Raw genomic sequence first — 19,113 nt, 5'->3', positions numbered from 1 at the left:
ACCCATTGCCAAGCATCCGCATACATTTCCTTTGCACCACAAAATAGCTTTTCATTATTACTGCACAATGTTAACTCTAGCTCAAATTCCAAAATTATATCTCACCACTCTTGGTGAGACATAATTTGGGAGATTGGCAGGTGTTAATTTTGGACCCTGATGTTGCTGCTGATTGGGTAACATCTATGACACACCCACCAAATGAGAGAAACATACCACAAAGCTGGTGCATGCTGTTTTGTCATTCAACCTGGAAACCGCAGCAAACCTGTGCACACTGTTTTGAGATTGAACTTGCCTCAGCCGTACTTTTATTTAGTGTCAGTCCCATTTCCTGCAATATCGGGAAACAAAATAGAGCACCATAGTATTTTCATAACATAGTTTTCTAATAAACCTGACAGGACATGTGATACAACTGTTGACTGATTTCTTTAAAACACTTAAATAATATACATTTTTAAGTTGTTAGTAGCAGTATTGTTTAGATCTGCTGAAGGCAAATTGTAATACACTGCAAGAAATAACAGTAAGTATAATTCAGAAGTTCATTTCAGTGGCTCCTGATAACTTCATGGCCAGGGTAGCAGAATGAGATGAATGTTTTCTTCATAAATTATGCCAAGTTAAGAGCACATTTTCCTTTAAGATGGAGATACTTCCTTTATTCCAAATTTGAGAGTCGTGTGTCAGGAAAAAGTAAATTCAAAGAAACTGAAGTGGGAGAAAAGTGGAGAAAAGCTTCTTTACTGCTCTAACAAGACTACCAGGCTTTTCAATGAAAAATCACTCTTTCAAACTCAACATGAAAACAAATGTGCAGTTAATGTGGGTATTTTTTACAGTGGAGAGCAGTAAGGTTTGGCTTGCGGTTAAAAGTGAAAGTAAAAGTAAAAACCTTAAAGTCGCGCTGACACAACGCGTGGCGGGGCTCTTATTGAGGGTTTGTCATTTTTCAGAACAGAATCAGCAGTTTCTCTTCATCTCGTCTGTCTTCAGAATAAAAATGCTTCACAGTTTGAAGCTTTGTAAGCTGCAGAATGGAGGTTTCTGCTTTGAGAACAGCCGCAGGTAAAGAAACGCTTATCTATTGTTAGTGTCACTGCTTCAGTGGTGGCCTGGTATCAGTATCTGTTTTAGCATAGTTTTAATATAATGTACAGGCACACTAGAATGGTGTAAACTGGGGAAAGTATTTGGAGGTTTGGATAGTAGAATCTTTTCATTTTGTGAGGCTTTTTTCCTTTTTTTCCTTTAGACTTTGAATAGAGTGCTCCGGGGATGACATTTTTCTGTAGGCCGATGCGGAAGTGATGTTGAATGACTTTTTAAAAAAACTAAATATGTGCATTAGTTTTCCAAGATCCTGGTCTCCAAACAGATCATGGCTCTGTCTATCAGCTGCATCTCAGCCTTTGCTGTACAGAGCCATGATCAGTTTGGAGACCAATAACAAACAAACACAATACAAAATAGTTCTATGATGTTTATGGCAAGAGAGATAGGAGGGCGACAGTGAATCAGTACTACTATGAACATCTCCGTCTGTTTGTCTATCTGTCTCTCATGCTCATTATTTCCAGGAATGCAGTGCTGGAGTCCAGTTTGTCCGAGTTTGGCTACAAAGCTCCCAGTGCCAAAAAGACAGGGACCACCATTGCAGGAATTGTTTATAAGGTGAGGATCGTCCTTTAGTGTTTTCACTGAGAGACACATAAAGTCTGACTAAAACCAGGGCCAAGTTTATCAAAAGAAATCTGATCAGATTTATGGATTGGATCAAATCTTGAAAATTGATTGGTAAAAAAAGGATTTTGAAATTAGATTATATACTGTAGTTTTGATCTGTATTAAATCTTCAGTGTGTGTTGTTGATAAGTTTGTAGTACGATTGGGATACCTTCAATTCAAAACATCAGGATTATCTTGATCTCAGCAGAATAATGGATTCAGGGGGGATTTTACTGAGTTTATTTATCAGGTTGTTTAATGAGTCCTGCAGCTGGTGGGATGAAGGAGTTACCACAGTAGAGACGGGTATTGTGTGTGTGTGTGTGTGTGTGTGTGTGTGTGTGTGTGCATGAGAGAGGGAAAGAGAGAGAGAGAGACCATGACCAGATGACTGCGCTGCTTGTGTTTTTTCCTAGGATTGTCGCCTCAGACACCCAGTTCATGATACTGCAAACTATGGAATCAAATTTGTTTCATATGTATTCCATGTGGAAACGTTTTGTAACTGTGTGAAAAAGTTTTGCATGAATGCATTCAAATCTGGGAATGTGAACAAATACATTTAACTTTTGAATCCGTAGCTGTGCATGACATTTTGTGAACAAATGAAAAAGATTTGCACAATTACGAAACTGTTTCGCAGTTATGGATCAAAGTTTTACAGTTAAACTTTTTTTTACAGTTACATTTTTTTTGTACAGTTATGTATCAAATTTTCACAAGTACAAAAAAGTTTTACAGCGCACTGAGTCCATATTTACGGATCAGACCTACGGGTACAAATCAGATCTGCAAGTACAAGTCGGTACAAGTAGTTTCGACTGTTATTTCTTAAAGATTTTTTTTAGGGAATTTTGCCTTTAATGGACAGGACAGCCAAGTGTGAAAGGGGGAGGGAGAGAGAGAGGGGATGACATACAGCAAAGGGCCACAGGCTGGACTTGAACCCTGGCCGCTGCGGCAACAGCCTTGTACATGGGGCACCTGCTCTATCCACTAAGCCACCGACGCCCTGTTTCGACTGTTATTTGACGCATTCGAAGGAATAGCCAATCGGGATGCTGAGATTTACATATCATTTGACTATCCAATCAGGAATATAGCTTTAGTATCCAATCACGGAGCCAGGGGGGCAGACCATCTTTCCGACAAGAGAGAACAGTAATAGTAAGTTAATGCATAATAATAATAATAATAATAATAATAATAATGATAGATACTAGATAGATAGATAGATAGATAGATAAACCGCAAATTGATGTCGCTAAAAGTTTTGCATTTTAGCAATCAATAATATGTTTGTAACGTTAGCTAATGAAGACGTTAAGGGTATGAGAATAAGTTAGTGTTGTCGTGGTTGAATGGTAAAATCGCTAGTATTCTCTGGTAATGTTTTCACTGTGTTAGCAGGCTAATTTAGTAAAGTCACAAGAAGTAACGTTACATTGGTTTTGCTAAAATAAATAAAAGTATGTGATATAACGACACATCATTCATATTTACATTTGGCAGGCCGGTTTAGTGTTCGTATAAATGTTTTGTGTGTGTGTTTGTCAGACTGCGTGTGTCAGTGTGTGTTGCAATGGATCTTCCAGGAGACATGCTGTCTGCCGAAGCACAGGTGGGTTGCTGTCTGGTCATGCTAACCAAGCTAGTTCGGTAGCTGTCTTATTTAAATAGCCCCCTTTATCATAAGCCATTTTCCCACATAGATAGCACAGTATTGCCACAAAGAAGTGCCTTCCAGGGACACTGCGTGCTCAAGCTACGTATCTGTGGTCAAATTAGCTGCCCCCACATTTTGAGTGCACTCGTATTGTAAACGTTATGGTAACTGTATTGAAATGGATCAGAAATAGCAGATTGCCTGAATAAGTAACTTTTTTCTTTCGTTTTTCGGACTTTCCAATGACAAGTGTTGCCGTATTCAAGTATTACCTAAGAGGCGAGGCTATGAAATCTAAACTGTGCAAGATGTGAATGCAATACATATAATACAATGAATATACATATGAACAGTAGTTATATAAATAGACTTATTGTGCAGTATTTGCAAAGTGTTCTTATGTCTATTCTAACAGTTCAAGTTCTAATGAGTGAGTAGTGCAATGTCCAAGTAGATAGTCCAGCTGTGTGCTCGTCACCTTGTTAGCAGGCTAATTTAGCAAAGTAACATTAAGAGGAGATACATTGCTTATCCTCAAACAATTAGGATCAGAAATAAAATCATGAGTTTATCATGAAATGGACTAACAAAAGATAAGATAAAATAAGATAATACTTTTATTGTCTGTTTGCACAGAAATTTGTCATGCTTCTCCAGCTCACAATCTGTCATCCATCCACAAGCAGGACACAATAAAAACATAAGACATAAGCACGAAAGACTTAAATATGACATAAAAAACATTATAGAATGCAAACCCTCAAAAGTAGTAAAAAAGCAGCATGGATGCATTGTGTCTGTAGGGCAGGGGGTTTAAGTCCAGCAGTACATGTAGTGTGTGTATATGTGTGCAGAGGGGGTCACCTCCTTGACCTGCCCTGTTGATTCAGCAGTTCGATGGAATGAGGAATAAAAGAAAGTTTTTATTTCTCTTTTATTCCTCTTGCAACTCGGCACCCTAAAGCGCCTCCCAGAGGGCAGAAGCTGGTACTTCTTGTGTAGGACATGAGAATGGTCAGAGCTGATCTTCTCAGCCAATCTGATGGTGCCCGTGGTACAACTGTCGAGGAAAGACTTTTCCACAGAATGACCGACTAACTTTGAGCAGACATTCAGCAGTCTTGTAATCCTGCTTTTCAGCTGAACTGAGAGGCCACAGAGCCAGACCAGACCTCCGTAGAGCAGGATGCTGTGGATTGTGGAGCAGAAGAAGAGGTGGGGAATCTCCCTACTGACTGCAAAAGATCTAACGCCAGGGCCACACCGCCCGTGGAAGCGCCGCGAATAGCCTCGAAGCGCTGAGAAATGAAGCCAGTTTCCTTTCGGCACCCATGTTAACCGATTGTGTCATCCACACCGGCCGTGCCGCGCAGCTCCGCCGCCGGCCCTGCAGCGATCATTTCGGCGTCTGGTCTATTTTCTGTGCGAGCCACGAGCGAATGTGTCAAGCTGGGCAGTTACCCATGATGGAAAAACAACAGCTGGGAGCAGAATCGCTTGTTGACCGGCGCGGAGAAATGCGCGTCTGATGTGAACGGTGGTGCTCCGGCTCGCGCAAGAATTTCGGTGCGCAGGCAGTGTGGTCCTGGCATAAGTCTGCTCAGAAAGTAGATTCTCTGCTGTCCCTTGCTGCATACGTGATCCACATGATTTGACCAGGAGAGAGCGCTGTCCACATACACTCCCAAATATCTAAAGGATGAGGACTGCTTTATGGATTTGTTATGAATGATGACCGGGGCTGGTGTGAACTGTGTGGATCCAAAAATGACCTCCTCTGTTTTGGTGGAGTTTAAGATGAGGGCATTCTGGCTACACCATTGGACCACTGTGTTCACACTATCAAAATAGGGGTTTGGTTTCTCCCCCTCTGTCATCAATGCCACCAGTGCTGTGTCATCCGAGAATTTGATCAGATATTGATTGGTCGTGCTAATGATGCAGTCATTGGTGTAGATGGTGAATAACAGTGGTGAGCTGACACAGCCTTGGGGAGCGCCAGTACTGGTTGTGAGTGGGGGGCAGAATGTGTTGTTGATTTTGACCAACTGTTGTTTGTTAGTGAGGAAGGAGTTGTACCAATGAATGAGACATGGATTTATCTCTAACTGGTGCATTTTGGAAAGGAGTATGTCTGGTCTGATTGTGTTAAATGCTGAGGAAAAGTCAATAAACAGTACTCTGGCATAGGGTCTGCTTTTTGTTGTATCCAGATGCTTTGAGACCACATGCGTGAGGGTGGCTACTGCATCTTCAGTACTGCGCTTGTAAGCAAACTGGTAGGGGTCTAACTTATCCTGAATTGACTGAGAAAGCAGATGGGAGATGATTTTTTCAGTGATTTCATCAGTATAGAGGTAAGAGCCACAGGTCGATAGTTGCTACACTCTTTGGGACATGTTTTCTTAGGGAGTGGGATTATATGGGAGGTTTTCCAGGCTGTGGGAACTGTGTGTGTGTCCAGCGAGTGCTGGAAGATGGGCTGCCACACAGGGGCGAGCTCCTTACTGTAGCTCTTGAGGACAGAGGCGCTGATGTTGTCGGGGCCAGTGGACTTACGAGTGTTAAGGTGTCTAAATGCATCGGCTACCTGTCCTACTGTGATTTCCACTCTGTCATCAGGCTGTGTGAACACGGATTTCAGCACATTACTGCAACTCTCTACAGTCCCAGAGGTCTCAAACCTGCTGAAAAAAGTGTTCAGCTCTACAGCAGAGGTCACCTCATAGACTCCTATGATGTGTTTTTTTCCCAAAAACATATTTTTCAGATATCTGCGTTGGGTTAATGTGAAAGACAAGTTTATGGAAAAACCTAATGAGATTAACCTTAGATCATTCATTACCGTAACATTTTGTCCGCTACTCTAAGGCTAGTGTCTGTCATAGTTGAGGTGCTGACAACCTCAGAATCATAATATTGTTGTAAGGTCAATTAGTTTATCTGCAGGTGCAGAGTTGATGTTCGTAGTTTGCATTTTATTATTCACTGAGACATCAATTGTTGATTATTGTGCTCCAGTTGCCTTTAGGCAGTCATAGTGACGTTACACATGAATGTCAATTGTTAGACAGAATGAAATTCAGAAGTTTAGTAATTTAAGTTAACTCTTTTTTTTCCCTTTTAAATTTCTTAAAAGCTGTTTCGTTTCGTTGCAATTGGAATCTGTGTATGTTTGGTACTGATTATAAAACAAAGTGATACTTAATGTACACTGTATTTACACTGTGAATAAGTAAATTGTGGAAATGAATCAGTGTTTTTTCTGACGTTTTAACATGAAGGAAAAAAAATGTTAGCCATTTATTAAATATTTTGCAGTGATTATCAATCATAATGTCACCACATTTACCTTTGTGCATCATGTAACATTAGCAAGAAACAGAGACGTTTTGAAGTCACACAATACTTAATTCAATACGTTGTACACAATCTCCTGGACAACTTGTCAGGCTCACAAACCTGTATATCAGCAGTTCAGTGACAAAAATCCCCATTCCTGCTTAAATTTGCATTCATGTAGCATAATCTGATGTGTCACAAAGAGAAATACATTAAGGTGATGTAATACACTTTTCCTGGAATGTTTAATTTTTTTATGATTTATTGTCTTTCCCCATGACAGAGCCTTTAACAAAGACATATGAACTAACCAAACCCTGTTTTTTTTTCTCTTTGTCCTTGGGCCCTTACTGACCCAGATGTTGCCTTTCTGACTAGACTCGCTTAATCTAGTCAGAAAGGCATGAACTGATGAAGCCTCTTGATGATGAGGTGAAACGTCTTCACAGACAAATACCAAGTCCAGTTGCGTTTGATTCGATATCCTTGAGGAAGCTATTAAGTTGTTCACAGAAAATAATTAACCAAATTGTCCTTCTATATTTTGAGAGTGACATGTCGTTGTGAACAAGCCTTACAGTTACAAAACCACTGTGTTTTAAACAACGGTTAATAGTAAAACTGGTTAATCGCTGCATCCCTAGCTGCTACAGTTATCTATTAAGGGTAGGTTTCTTTGCTCCACTATGACAGTAAACTGATTATGTTTTACCTGTGGACAAAAAAATACATTTGAGGACGTAACTTTGGGCTTGGACCAGATTCTTTGTTTTATATGTGTAGATGCTGCAACTAATGATTATTCTCTTGCTAAATTGATTTGTTGGTTCAGTTGATCAGTGTTTCTCAAACAGGGGTCCTCAGTAATTTTTAAAGTAATTTGTATCAGTTTAGGGTTCCCTTGCATGATAAAGTTTGAGAACCACCAGACTAAAGGTTCGAGGGGTGCAGCCTCAATACAATAATGTTGAATACTGTAAGTATTCATCCTGTTACATGACCTGTATGTTCCTTGTGTTATTTTGTTAAATCAATTCATAGAACACTGTCATAAATTAAATTTTGCCTTGGAGGGCTTTACTGCTGTGCTGTAAATGTAATGTATTATGCTTATACAGTCACGTCAAAAAACTTACAGACATACAAACATGCATGTTTTCATAATAGTTGTGATACATGTACTTCTGTAGCCCAGCCCACGCACTGAGTTTGTGTTTTGTTTGCAGAAAAGTAATTCCAGTTTAAATGAAAGTCTCACATTGTCAACTTGTCAAGCTTTTTTATATCTTTTATTGTAAATGGATGGTTCATAAATGGCTGATACTTTAAGAATGTAAGCTAGTTTTACTTCTTTACACTAAAAGAAAGAGAACAAATTGGAATGTGTTATTTATTGGTTAATATTCAATGGATTGACCAGACTGGCCAACATCTGATCAAAATGGGCAGTGTGTGGCCCTTGAAGTAAAATTACTTTGACATCCCTGGTGTATATCATTAATAAAAGAACACAGGAAAATTACTTGTGAAATCCCCATTATTGCAGACATAATAAATACTTACAAAGTGACTGGCGAACACCATAACAATTAGACATCCAGTTTGAACATGGTTTTATTACTTTTATCATAACTGACTGTAGACAGTGTGATGTCCGACCAGTGTAACTTATTGTAAAGACCGCAGAAATGAGGGAGTTAGTATTACTGCATTAGAAAATGTCAGAATGCAGGAACTAATATATTTCATGCTAGATGGATTGGAGGCAGAAGTAAATTTGAGGGTATACTGTCTGTGAAAATGTGCTTAAAGATATTCTTGAATGTTAAGTCAGTTCCTAGGTTGATTACAGACTGTCAAGTGTCTGTAGGGAAATTACAATGTCACACTACAACATTGGAGGGGATAAAATAACAATTTTACATAGGTGAGGTGAAAAAAAGAAAATAAAGAAAAAAGCAACCTGTAGGATTATGAAAAATATAAACATGAACCCCCATGTGAGGTATCTTTCTATACAGGTATGGATCATAAAAGTATGCATGCAAAGGGTTGAATGCAAAGCAGACGTGAAAAAGATATTCTGTTTTGTGCAGAAAATGAAATGTAAACTGTACATTAACTCATCATGCTGTGCCTGACGAGGGTTAACTGCATGGAGATGGGTATGTAAACACAGGTTGGCCTGTACAAGCACAGTATCCTGTGTAAAAAACTGAATTTAAATAAAAAGTATTCATGCTACCTACATGAAACACACAGCACTGTAAACCAGTATATACTGTACATAACTGTTGTTCATGTGCTCATAACATGAAACATGGGGGAACTAACATTTTCAGACTGTCTTCTTTTTGTAATAGAAGATTTTTTTTATCCACATTTCATAAACACTGTGAGCAACGTATATCCTAATTTCTAGGGAGATGAATGATAATTAATTTCTGAATTTTTAAAAGTAATTCCATATTGTTCAAACACCACAAGGTTTTGGCAGATTGACAAATTGACAGATTGACCCAGGCAACATCTGGGTCAGTAAGGGCCCAAGGACAAAGAGAAAAAAACAGGGTTTGGTTAGTTCATACATCTTTGTTAAAGGCTCTGTCATGGGGAAAGACAATAAATCATAAAAAATGAAACATTCCAGGAAAAGTGTATTACATCACCTTAATGTATTTCTCTTCGTGACACATCAGATTATGCTACATGAATGCAAATTTAAGTAGGAATGGGGATTTTTGTCACTGAACTGCCGATATACAGGTTTGTGAGCCTGACAAGTTGTCCAGGAGATTGTGTACAACATAATGAATTAAGTATTATATGACTTCAAAACGTCTCTGTTTCTTGCTAATGTTACATGATGCACACAGGTTAATGTGGTGACATTATGATTGATAATCACTGCAAAATATTTAATAAATGGCTAACATTTTTTCTCCTTCATGTTAAAACGTGCTGTTGTAAGCTACTGTCAATACCGTCTGTCCTGCATCTCTCTCTGTCTCTGTCTCTCTCTGTCTGTCTCTCTCTCTGTCTCTCTGTAATGTGATGTAATTGTAGCTCTATTTACATCCACCACAAGAGGTCGCTACAGTCTGTGAATAGCATTATGTGTCACAGCGAAGCAGGGGCTTGGGGTAACGTTAGGAGTCCGTTGTATTGTTATGATCGAAGTTAAGGTAGCAGCACGTTCATGGACAACTGTGAAGCTGAATAAACAGTCAAGTTAATCAACATGAGTCAGGATATTTCATGACATGGTGTCAGACGTGACCTTCCCAGCCCACTGAGAGAAGAGACAAGTTTGGAGCAGAGAAATGGCAGTTTCATGCGCCTGAATCATTCGACTTCACCCAGCCGTCACCGTGGCCGACCTGGAGACAGCGTTTCTCTCGCTATCGGATTGCAACGAAACTGGACCAGGAAGACAATAACGTGCAGGTTAACACCTTGTTGTATGCTATGGGCAAAGAGGCAGAGCTGATATTCAGCACTTTCACATTCACGTCTGTAGACAAGGAAGATGATGCCTATTACGAGGCGGTGATGAAGAAGTCTGATGAACATTTTTTGCCCAAGTGGAACATTATACACGAGCGTGCTTGTTTCCACAGACGCTCCCAGCGACAGGGGGAGAGTGTGGAGGCGTTTGTAAGACATCTTTATGAACTGGCAGAACATTGTGACTTTGGAGACACAAAAGAGGAACAGGTACGAGATTGCATCGTCATTGGAATTGCAGATAGCGACGTGTCTCAGAAACTGCAACTGGAACCGGATTTAACCCTGGAGAAAGCCATCTGCATAGCTTGTCAGTCTGAACTCGCAAAACGCAAAGCGCCGGTGCCAGGTCTACAGAAACTGAAGTGAGTGCAGTTACACGCAAATTCAAGCAATTCCAACCGTTTGAGAAAAGCCATGCTAAATTCAAAGGAAATACAACACATGAAAAGAACTGTTCAAGATGCGGCAGAGTGCATGAGTTTGGAGCTTGTCCCGCAACAGGAAAACGCTGCCATAAGTGCAATAAGACTGGTCACTTTGAAATTGTTTGTAAAACTAAGCATGTTGGGGCAGTGAAAACTACAGATGCTGATAGTGATGAGGGCAGTGTGTGGTTCTTTGGGAGCTGTTTCAGAAGACACAGATCTTGATGAGGAAATGTGGTTTACAGATCTGCAAATTAATGGTGTTACTGTGCAATTTAGAATTGACACAGGTGCAGATATTACAGTGATATCTGAAAACACATACCTAAGCCTGCCCCAGCGCCCTTTTCTGAAAAACACCAAAGCACTTTTCACAAGTCCTGGTGGAAAGCTTGTTTGCAAAGGCAAATTTCAAATAGACTGTGTGAAAAAGGGACAGAAATACACATTTTGAATATATGTGATGAAAGGCCCATTTACCACTAACCTGCTTGAACTGAAAATAGCAACCAAGATGGGGCTTGTACGTAGAGTAGATGGACTTGAGACATTTGAGGATGTTTTTGGAGATATTGGATTGCTGGACTGTCCTCCAGTGAAAATTGAGCTCCGGCCGGATGCTCAGCCCTACAGTGTCGCAACACCATGACGCATCCCTTTCCCCATCCTACCTCAAGTGGAAGAGGAACTGAAATGGATGCAGTCGTTAGGCATTATTGAGGAGGTTAACCCTATGGGCTCTAGGCGTTTTTGGGGTATTTTTTACTGCCTTTACTTTTAAGCTCATATCACAGTCATTATAAAGGCTACATACACATGCTACTTCTATGTGCCTGTATTTTATATTAATTTTTATATCAATGAAAAAAACAAATCCGTGTGACTAAATTCTTACATTTTTACATGTATCTCAGCACAGCAAGTTGGAAGATGACATATTCTGCCATATATGAAGAGGGGAGACTCTGAGACACTGTAGATGCCTCGAGTGGATTTTGGCAAATACCACTTGATCCTAGCAGCAGGAAGCTCTTAACTTTCATTACACCAGTGGGCCGCTTCTGCTTCCGAAGGCTTCCTTTCGGCATTACGTCAGCCCCGGAAATATTTCAGGAAAAGATGAGCACCCTCCTGAGAGATCACGCAGGCACTGTGGTGGAATGGACGATGTTCTGATTTTTGGCAAGGACAAAAATGACCATGACAGCAACCTCAATGCAGTGCTGCACACTATTAAAGCCTCAGGACTGAAACTGAACAAGGTCAAGTGTCAGTTCGCAAAGTCTGAAATCCAGTATTTTGGCCACATTATTGGGAAAGACGGTATCAAACCCAACACTGAAAAAGTCAGAGCTGTCACAGAACTGCCCTGCCCCACTAATGTTTCAGAGCTGCGCCAGACCATTGGCATGATCAACTATTTGGGCAAGTTCCTCCCTGACCTTTCAATTGTTATACACCCCATAAACAGCCTGTTAAAAAAGGATGCTGCATAGATTTGGGGAGAAGCACAGAGCAAGCATTCACACAAGTGAAAGCAATGTTGACCACTGCACCAGTCCTTGCATATTACGATGCAACCAAGCCAACAGTGGATAGTGCTGACGCGAGCAGCAATGGCCTGGGAGGTGCTCTGTATCAGGCCAGTTGCCTTTTGCTCACGAACATTGACTGAGACAGAACAACGGTATTCTCAGATAGAGAAAGAATGCCTTGCAAGTGTTTGGGCATGTGAGCGGTTTGTCAGGTACCTACAAGGCATGGAAAAGTTCTGCTTGTAAACAGATCATAAACCGCTTGTCCCTTTGATGAACTCATGTGACCTTGACAAAGCGCCTGTGAGATGCCAGCGGTTGTTAATGCGCCTGATGAAGTTCAATGTTGAAGCCGTCCATGTCCCAGGAAAGCAGCTCATTGTGGCGGACACTTTGTCTCGCAGTCCCCCTACAGGACTGTGGTGCGTCCGACACAGAGCATGATGTTATGTACAGGCAGTGGTATTAACAAGACCAATAACAGATGATTGATTGGACATTTTCAGAGAGGCTACTAGCAAGGATGCTGACCTTCAGACAGTTGCTCACTACACCCACACAGGCTGGCCTGCAGAGCTATCACAAATACCATCCGCTCTGCACAAATTTCATGTTGCCAGAGCTCACCTATCAGAAGTTGAGGGACTCCTTCTGTACGACGGCAGGATTGTCATTCCTCTTTCACAGCGGGAGAACGTACTCTCACAAATACATGAAGGTCATCAGGGCCTCACCAACTGTCGTAGGCAGGCTAACTTGTCAGTTTGGTGGCCAGGGATTGGACGAGACATCACCGAGATGATAAAAACGTGAGTTCTGCCTGAGGAACAAACCCAGTCAGAAAAGAGAGCCATTAATGACCACTCCACTGCCACACGGACCGTGGCAGAAAATTGCAGCAGACATTTGTGAACAAGATGGTAAACAAAACCTTGGATTACTATTCATGTGACATTGAGATTGCACACTCCACCATGAGCAGTCAACAAGTCATTTCTCGCCTGAAAAGCATGCTTGTCAGGTGGGGGATCCCTTTGGAGCTGGTATCTGACAATGGCAGCAAGTTCACCTCAGCAGAATTCAGACAATTCAGTGAGGCATACAACTTTGGACATACAACATCCAGTCCTCACTACCCACAGGCCAATGGGGCTGCAGAAAGGGGTGTTGCCACAGCTAAACGGATCCTTCGCCAGCCAGATCCTCATCTGGCTTTGATGAGCTATCAAGCCACCCCAATCACAGCAACAGGTCTGAGTCTGATGATTGAACTGATGATCAGTCGACAAATTTGAACGACAGTCCCCATTCTACCTACACAGCTGCATCCCAGTCCTGTTGACTATGAGAAAGTCAGGCTTAAAGACCGGCAGACCAAAAATGCCTATCACTTCTTCTACAACAGACATCACTCAGCACGACCTTTATCTGCACTTCAGCCAGGTCAGAGTGTCAGCATCAAACTGGATGAAGAGAAAAGCTGGAAAACTCCTGCAAAAGTCATCGCCAAGCCACCAGAGCCCAGATCCTACTATGTGCTAGACTCACAAGTCAGTCTTTAGATGCTTTGCTTAACTAAAGACTGATGACTTTCTCCCTGATTTTGTGTTTAGATGGGCGGATACAATTTCAGAGTTTAAAAAAACTCCCTACGTTGCAGAACCAATAGTAAATCTGCAGGGTGGTCCTTCGGTGGCTCACTGAACTCTTGTGCTTGTAAACATAGTCCGACTAGAAACACATGTAGCGGTATAAAATGGCTCAGCTGTGCTCGCAGAAAACGCCGTCAAAGTTCAGTGGATTTTTGTCGTGTTTGCGGCGACACATTCTCACCAACTAAAAGAAACAAACATAATCTTTTACAACGTTTGATAAAACGGAGTTAAATCTCTCGGCATCCATTTTCAAGCTCTCTGTGTGTTTGTTTCCTTGCGGACGAGAAAAGGGGGAGCGCACATTTCCGAGAAGGCGTGTCCTTTTCAAAAATGCAAGAGGCGTTGCTTTGTTGCCGGCCGTTTTCGCCAGTGTGTTAAACACACTTTAGAAAGGAGTGTCCCCAGACTATCAGAAGGCGGAGATCTCTGATTGTCTGGTGGCGAGACTAACTATGTGCAGACTGAGCAGGGCACAGTTGCCCGCAGGAACAGGAGGCACATCCAGGAAGTGCCAGAGTCATCTGTGCAAGAGGCAGGAAAAGAGACTAATGACTTCAGCCATGACACTACCTGTGACACGAGCTCCCCTCCTACCCCTCCTACTGCTCGTCACCCCAGTTCCCACAGTGCCCCTCAACCCAAGTTCTACTCCAAAGAGGACCTTGGCAGGGAGGGCAGTTAAAACTCCTGTCAGGTTCAAGGACTATGTTCCAAAGTAGGACTGTTGATTTTTCATGCCGTATACGCATGACATGTTAAGAACATTTTGGTAGTTGCATACAGACTAGCAAAAAAAAAAGAAAGAAAAAAAAGGAAAAAAAAAGGGAAATGTATTTATAAAAGAGTGTTTATGTGTTTGTGTTAGAACATTGCAACTATCGGTTGACAGCTTAGTAACAGTATTTTTATTGACAGTTTGTTGTGCACTTTACCTTATGCTAGAAGCTGCATTGAAATATTTGGTTATTATATGCCCCTTATGAGAATTCGCTAAAAGGAGGGAGATGTGATGTGATTTAATTGTAGCTCTATTTACATCCACCACAAGAGGTCGCTGCAGTCTGTGAATAGCATTATGTGTCACAGCGAAGCAGGGGCTTTGGGGTAACGTTAGGAGTCCGTTGTATTGTTATGATCATGGACGACTGTGAAGCTGAATAAACAGTCAAGTTAATCAACATGAGTCAGGGTATTTTAGGTAGTTCTGTACGACATCTATTGCACGTCTGTCCGTCCTGGAAGAGGGATCCCTCCTCAGTTGCTCTTCCTGAGGTTTCTACTGTTTTTCCCCCGTTAAAGGGTTTTTCTGGGGGAGTTTTTCCTTACCCGCTGCGAGGGTCCTAAGGACAGAGGGATGTTGTATGCTGTAAAGCCCTGTGAGGCAAATTGTGATTTGTGATATTGGGCTTTGTAAATAAAATAAATTGAAAATTGAAATTAAACAATTTGCCCCCCCGTCCCCCCCCCCACTTCTGAAAGACAAAATGTTATGATAACGACTGATGTAAGGTTAAACTCATTAGGTTTTTCCATAAACTTGTCTTTCACAATACCTCAATGCAAATATCTGAAAAATAAATTTTTGGGGAAAAAAACACGTCATAGGAGTCTTTTGTTAGTCCATTTCATTATAAACTCATGATTTTATTTCTGATCCCAATTGTTTGAGGATAAGCAATGTATCTCCTCTTAATGTTACTTTGTCAAATTAGCCTGCTAACAAGGTGAAGAACACACAGCTGGATTATCTACTTGGACATTGCACTACTCACTCATTAGAACTTGAACTGATAGAATAAACACAAGAACACTTTGCACATACTGCACAATAAGTCTATTTATATAACTACTGTACATATGTATATTATATTTCTATTTAGTTGTTATATTTAATTGTTAATTGCATTTTTTGTGTTTTATACTCCTCAAAGTATAGTGTGTTTTTGTGTGTTTATCTTTACATTTGTATGTTAATTGTTCAGCATCGACATACCAAGTCAAATTCCTTATATGTGAAAAACTACTTGGCAATAAAACACAATTCTGATTCTGAGATAACAGAGTAAGTATACGGTTACAGTACATCAAAGTATTTGTGCAAGTAGTTTATCATGAACTACTTATGGAAGACAAGGGTTTCATGTCACAGGGAAGAAGGTATATTTGCGTTGACATCTTGTTTTGAAAAGCGGGCGTAGTTGTATGTTGTAATGGTTTTCAGAATAGCCACACGTACTTAATACCATCACTGTTGTGTTGAGAGATAAAAGAAAAAGCAGGAGCTCATAAGTATACGTCCGACCAGCGTTGGGTGCGCTCTCAACAGACTCAAATCATAACAGGTGCTGCTTGATGACGTTGCTGCTAGGCGACACAGTATACACCATGTTAAAGGCACATTTCATATATTCAACTGTTATAATGTGTATCCCAGCACAAACTTCGCAAAGACCCCTGCTCTTTCTGATCCGTTTCACTACAGTTACCATAACGTTTACAATACGAGTGCACTCGAAATGCAGGGGTGGCTAATTTGACCATGGATAGCTTGAGCGCACAGAGTCCCTGGAAAGCACCTCTTGGTGGCAATACTGTGCTATCTATGTGGGAAAATGGCTTATGATAAAGGGGGCTATTTAAATAAGACGGCTACCGAACTAGCTTGGTTAGCATGACCAGACAGCAACCCACCTGTGCTTCGTCAGACAGCATGTCTCCTGGAGGATCCATTGCAACACACACTGACACACGTAGTGTGACTGTAGTTAAAAAGAAAAATAACTAACTGTTATGAAGACAAACACAAACACAAAACATTTATACGAACACTAAACCAGCAGCCAAATGTAAATATGAATGATGTGTCGTTATATCACATACTTTTATTTATTTTAGCAAAACCAATGTAACATTACCTCTTGTGACTTTGCTAAATTAGCCTGCTAACAGTGAAGACATTACCAGAGAATACCAGCGATTTTACCAGTCAACCAAAACAGCATTAACTTAATCTCATACCCTTCATGTCTTCATTAGCTAACGTTACATTGCAGTTTATCTATCTATCTATCTATCTATCTATCTATCATTATTATTACTCCTTTGTTTACACAATGTTGAACTCGCCCACCTTAACGCCCAGCATTGCGGTGACACAGACCTCCTGCCTGTTTCTGTATACTGACACCATTTCCCTTGGTGGAAACGAAGCTTGTATTTACTTGTATTTCACAGATAAGAAACAATAAATTGTGAAGACAGTAAAGCCTCCACTAAAATAGCATTTTAAGACTTGTGTGTGATATATCCTTTAGGGATTTATACTTGGGATTTATCCTGGCTTCATATGAGCAGAGGAAATCTCCGCTCGTCACTAGGCTAATTTATATAGGCCTACTGTAAAATGCCATAGGCTGGCGCTAATAATGTTAGCATGTTGTATTTGCTTGGAAAACTTGTTTAGTGCAACAGTTGTTTTATTGGCGAATGTTGTGAGTTGTAATGGAGCCAAATTGAGTGCCGTTACCTTTGTTAAATGTCGCTGTTGTCCCTGGTTTTATATGAGAAGAGAAAAAGATCACTAGTTGCTAGGCTAATTTAAATACCATAGGCTTGTGCTAATAACGTTAGCATGATGTATTGGTGGGGGAAATGTGTCCAGATAAAGACAAGTGTTTGTCTGTGAATGCTGCGAGTTATAGTGAAGCTGATTTGTGTACTTGTGTTTGAAATTGTTTCTATTAAGCTATGTTTAATGTGTGTTTTGGGTGTGTTTTGAATCAACTAAGCCTTACAGCACTTACCATAGTCCTCCACCACCGATTAGCGTTTTGGTGTAACTGCAGAGTGACAGACACACCACTGCAGAAGTAAAAATAATGTGCAGATTTTTTTTTTCCTACGACTAATCGATTACTTTAAGATTACATACGACTTCAGTCGACCAATATTTTTTTTGGTTAACTGTAGCCCTAATTATTATATGCATTAACTTAATATTACCAGAGATATTGGATAAAGAGAGATACCCCACTCAGCTCACTTCCTGATTCAGTGACATCAGCGCCACGCCCCCGTAGGAGACTTGCGGCAGCTCTGAATGTATTGTCGTCAATGAGGAAAATGAACGTGATCACAATTTATGGTCACTTCTTTCGCCCTGTAGTCACTAAAGTAAATATTGGGTTCGTTTTCCACAAGCCACACATCTTACCAATATTCTGACACTGAAGCTGCATTTTTCATCTGCACAGATCAAGAGAATATTAACTTTGTTTGAGCCCTGTCCGTCTCAGAAAACAAGTTCTCGCGAGATCTTGTGATCTTGATAAACAGGCGGTAAAATCACAGTTAGCTTACAAACAGTTATTTACCGCTAGTAATAAATAAAAAATGCCCAAGCTTTGTGCAGCAATAGGCTGCAATAGTAGGAAGAATGTATTTTCATTCCACCTGCTTCTCAATCCCCATACACAGACATCCACAGATCCTCTGTTCAACACGGTGGTGGGGAGGGGGGTTGAGGGAGAACAGGCTCTGATTGGAGGGAGAGCTAACCACGCCCACTTAGGAGACAGGAAGAGTAACCGTTTTCTTAACATTGGATAAGCCTACGGTGGGGTATCTCCTTTATCCAATATCTCTGATATTACTGTCCTCAGTCTTGTTTTTCTTTGTTTTCTTCTTCCTCTTGTCGGAAAGACGGCCCATCGTCTGGCTCCGTGATTGGATAGTCAAATGATATGTTAATCTCAGCATCCAGATTGGCTGTTCCTTCGAATGCATCAAATGACAGTCGAAACTACTTGTACCGACTTGTACTTGCAGATATGATTTGTACCTGTGGGTCTGATCCGTAACTGTGGACTCAGTGCACTGTAAAACTTTTTTGTACTTGTAAAAACTTGATGTGTATCTGTAAAACTTTTTTGTACTTGTGAAAATTTGATGCGTATCTGTAAAACTCTTTTGTACTTGTGAAAATTTGATATGTAACTGTACAAAAAAAATTGTAAGTGTAAAAATGCTATTGCCTGATTTAGTAAGAATTATCAAAAAATCTGACGGAGGACACAACTGAGGACACAACTTTGATAGGCAGATTTTTAAGGAAAATATTGTTTGATGTTCACTTTAGGCATTGTTTTATAAATATAGAATTTTTTTTTAAATTTAATATATATGTTTGCACAATGGTAAATGTTTTTATATAAAAGGGTTTTTTTTGGGTGGGTCAATATTGTGACCTC

At 40.6% G+C, this 19,113-nt stretch overlaps 1 protein-coding gene across 1 annotated transcript in view; it reads left to right on the top strand.

Moving 5' to 3' along the window:
• Window positions 1-884: 884 nt before the first annotated feature.
• The window catches only part of psmb10 (proteasome 20S subunit beta 10), a 55,936-nt gene continuing 37,707 nt past the window's right edge, over window positions 885-19,113 (top strand). Inside the window, exons 1-2 of the mRNA XM_033647237.2 lie at window positions 885-1,071; window positions 1,584-1,677. Coding sequence (XP_033503128.1) covers window positions 1,007-1,071; window positions 1,584-1,677 — 159 coding nt within the window. The 5' untranslated portion in view covers window positions 885-1,006. The remainder of the gene's footprint in view (window positions 1,072-1,583; window positions 1,678-19,113) is intronic.

The sequence above is a fragment of the Epinephelus lanceolatus genome, chromosome 19 (genome assembly GCF_041903045.1).
Source record: "Epinephelus lanceolatus isolate andai-2023 chromosome 19, ASM4190304v1, whole genome shotgun sequence".
NCBI classification, from domain to species: Eukaryota; Metazoa; Chordata; class Actinopteri; order Perciformes; family Serranidae; genus Epinephelus; species Epinephelus lanceolatus.
Note: the sequence above shows the minus strand (reverse complement) of the source record. Positions and strands in the feature narration are given on the sequence as shown.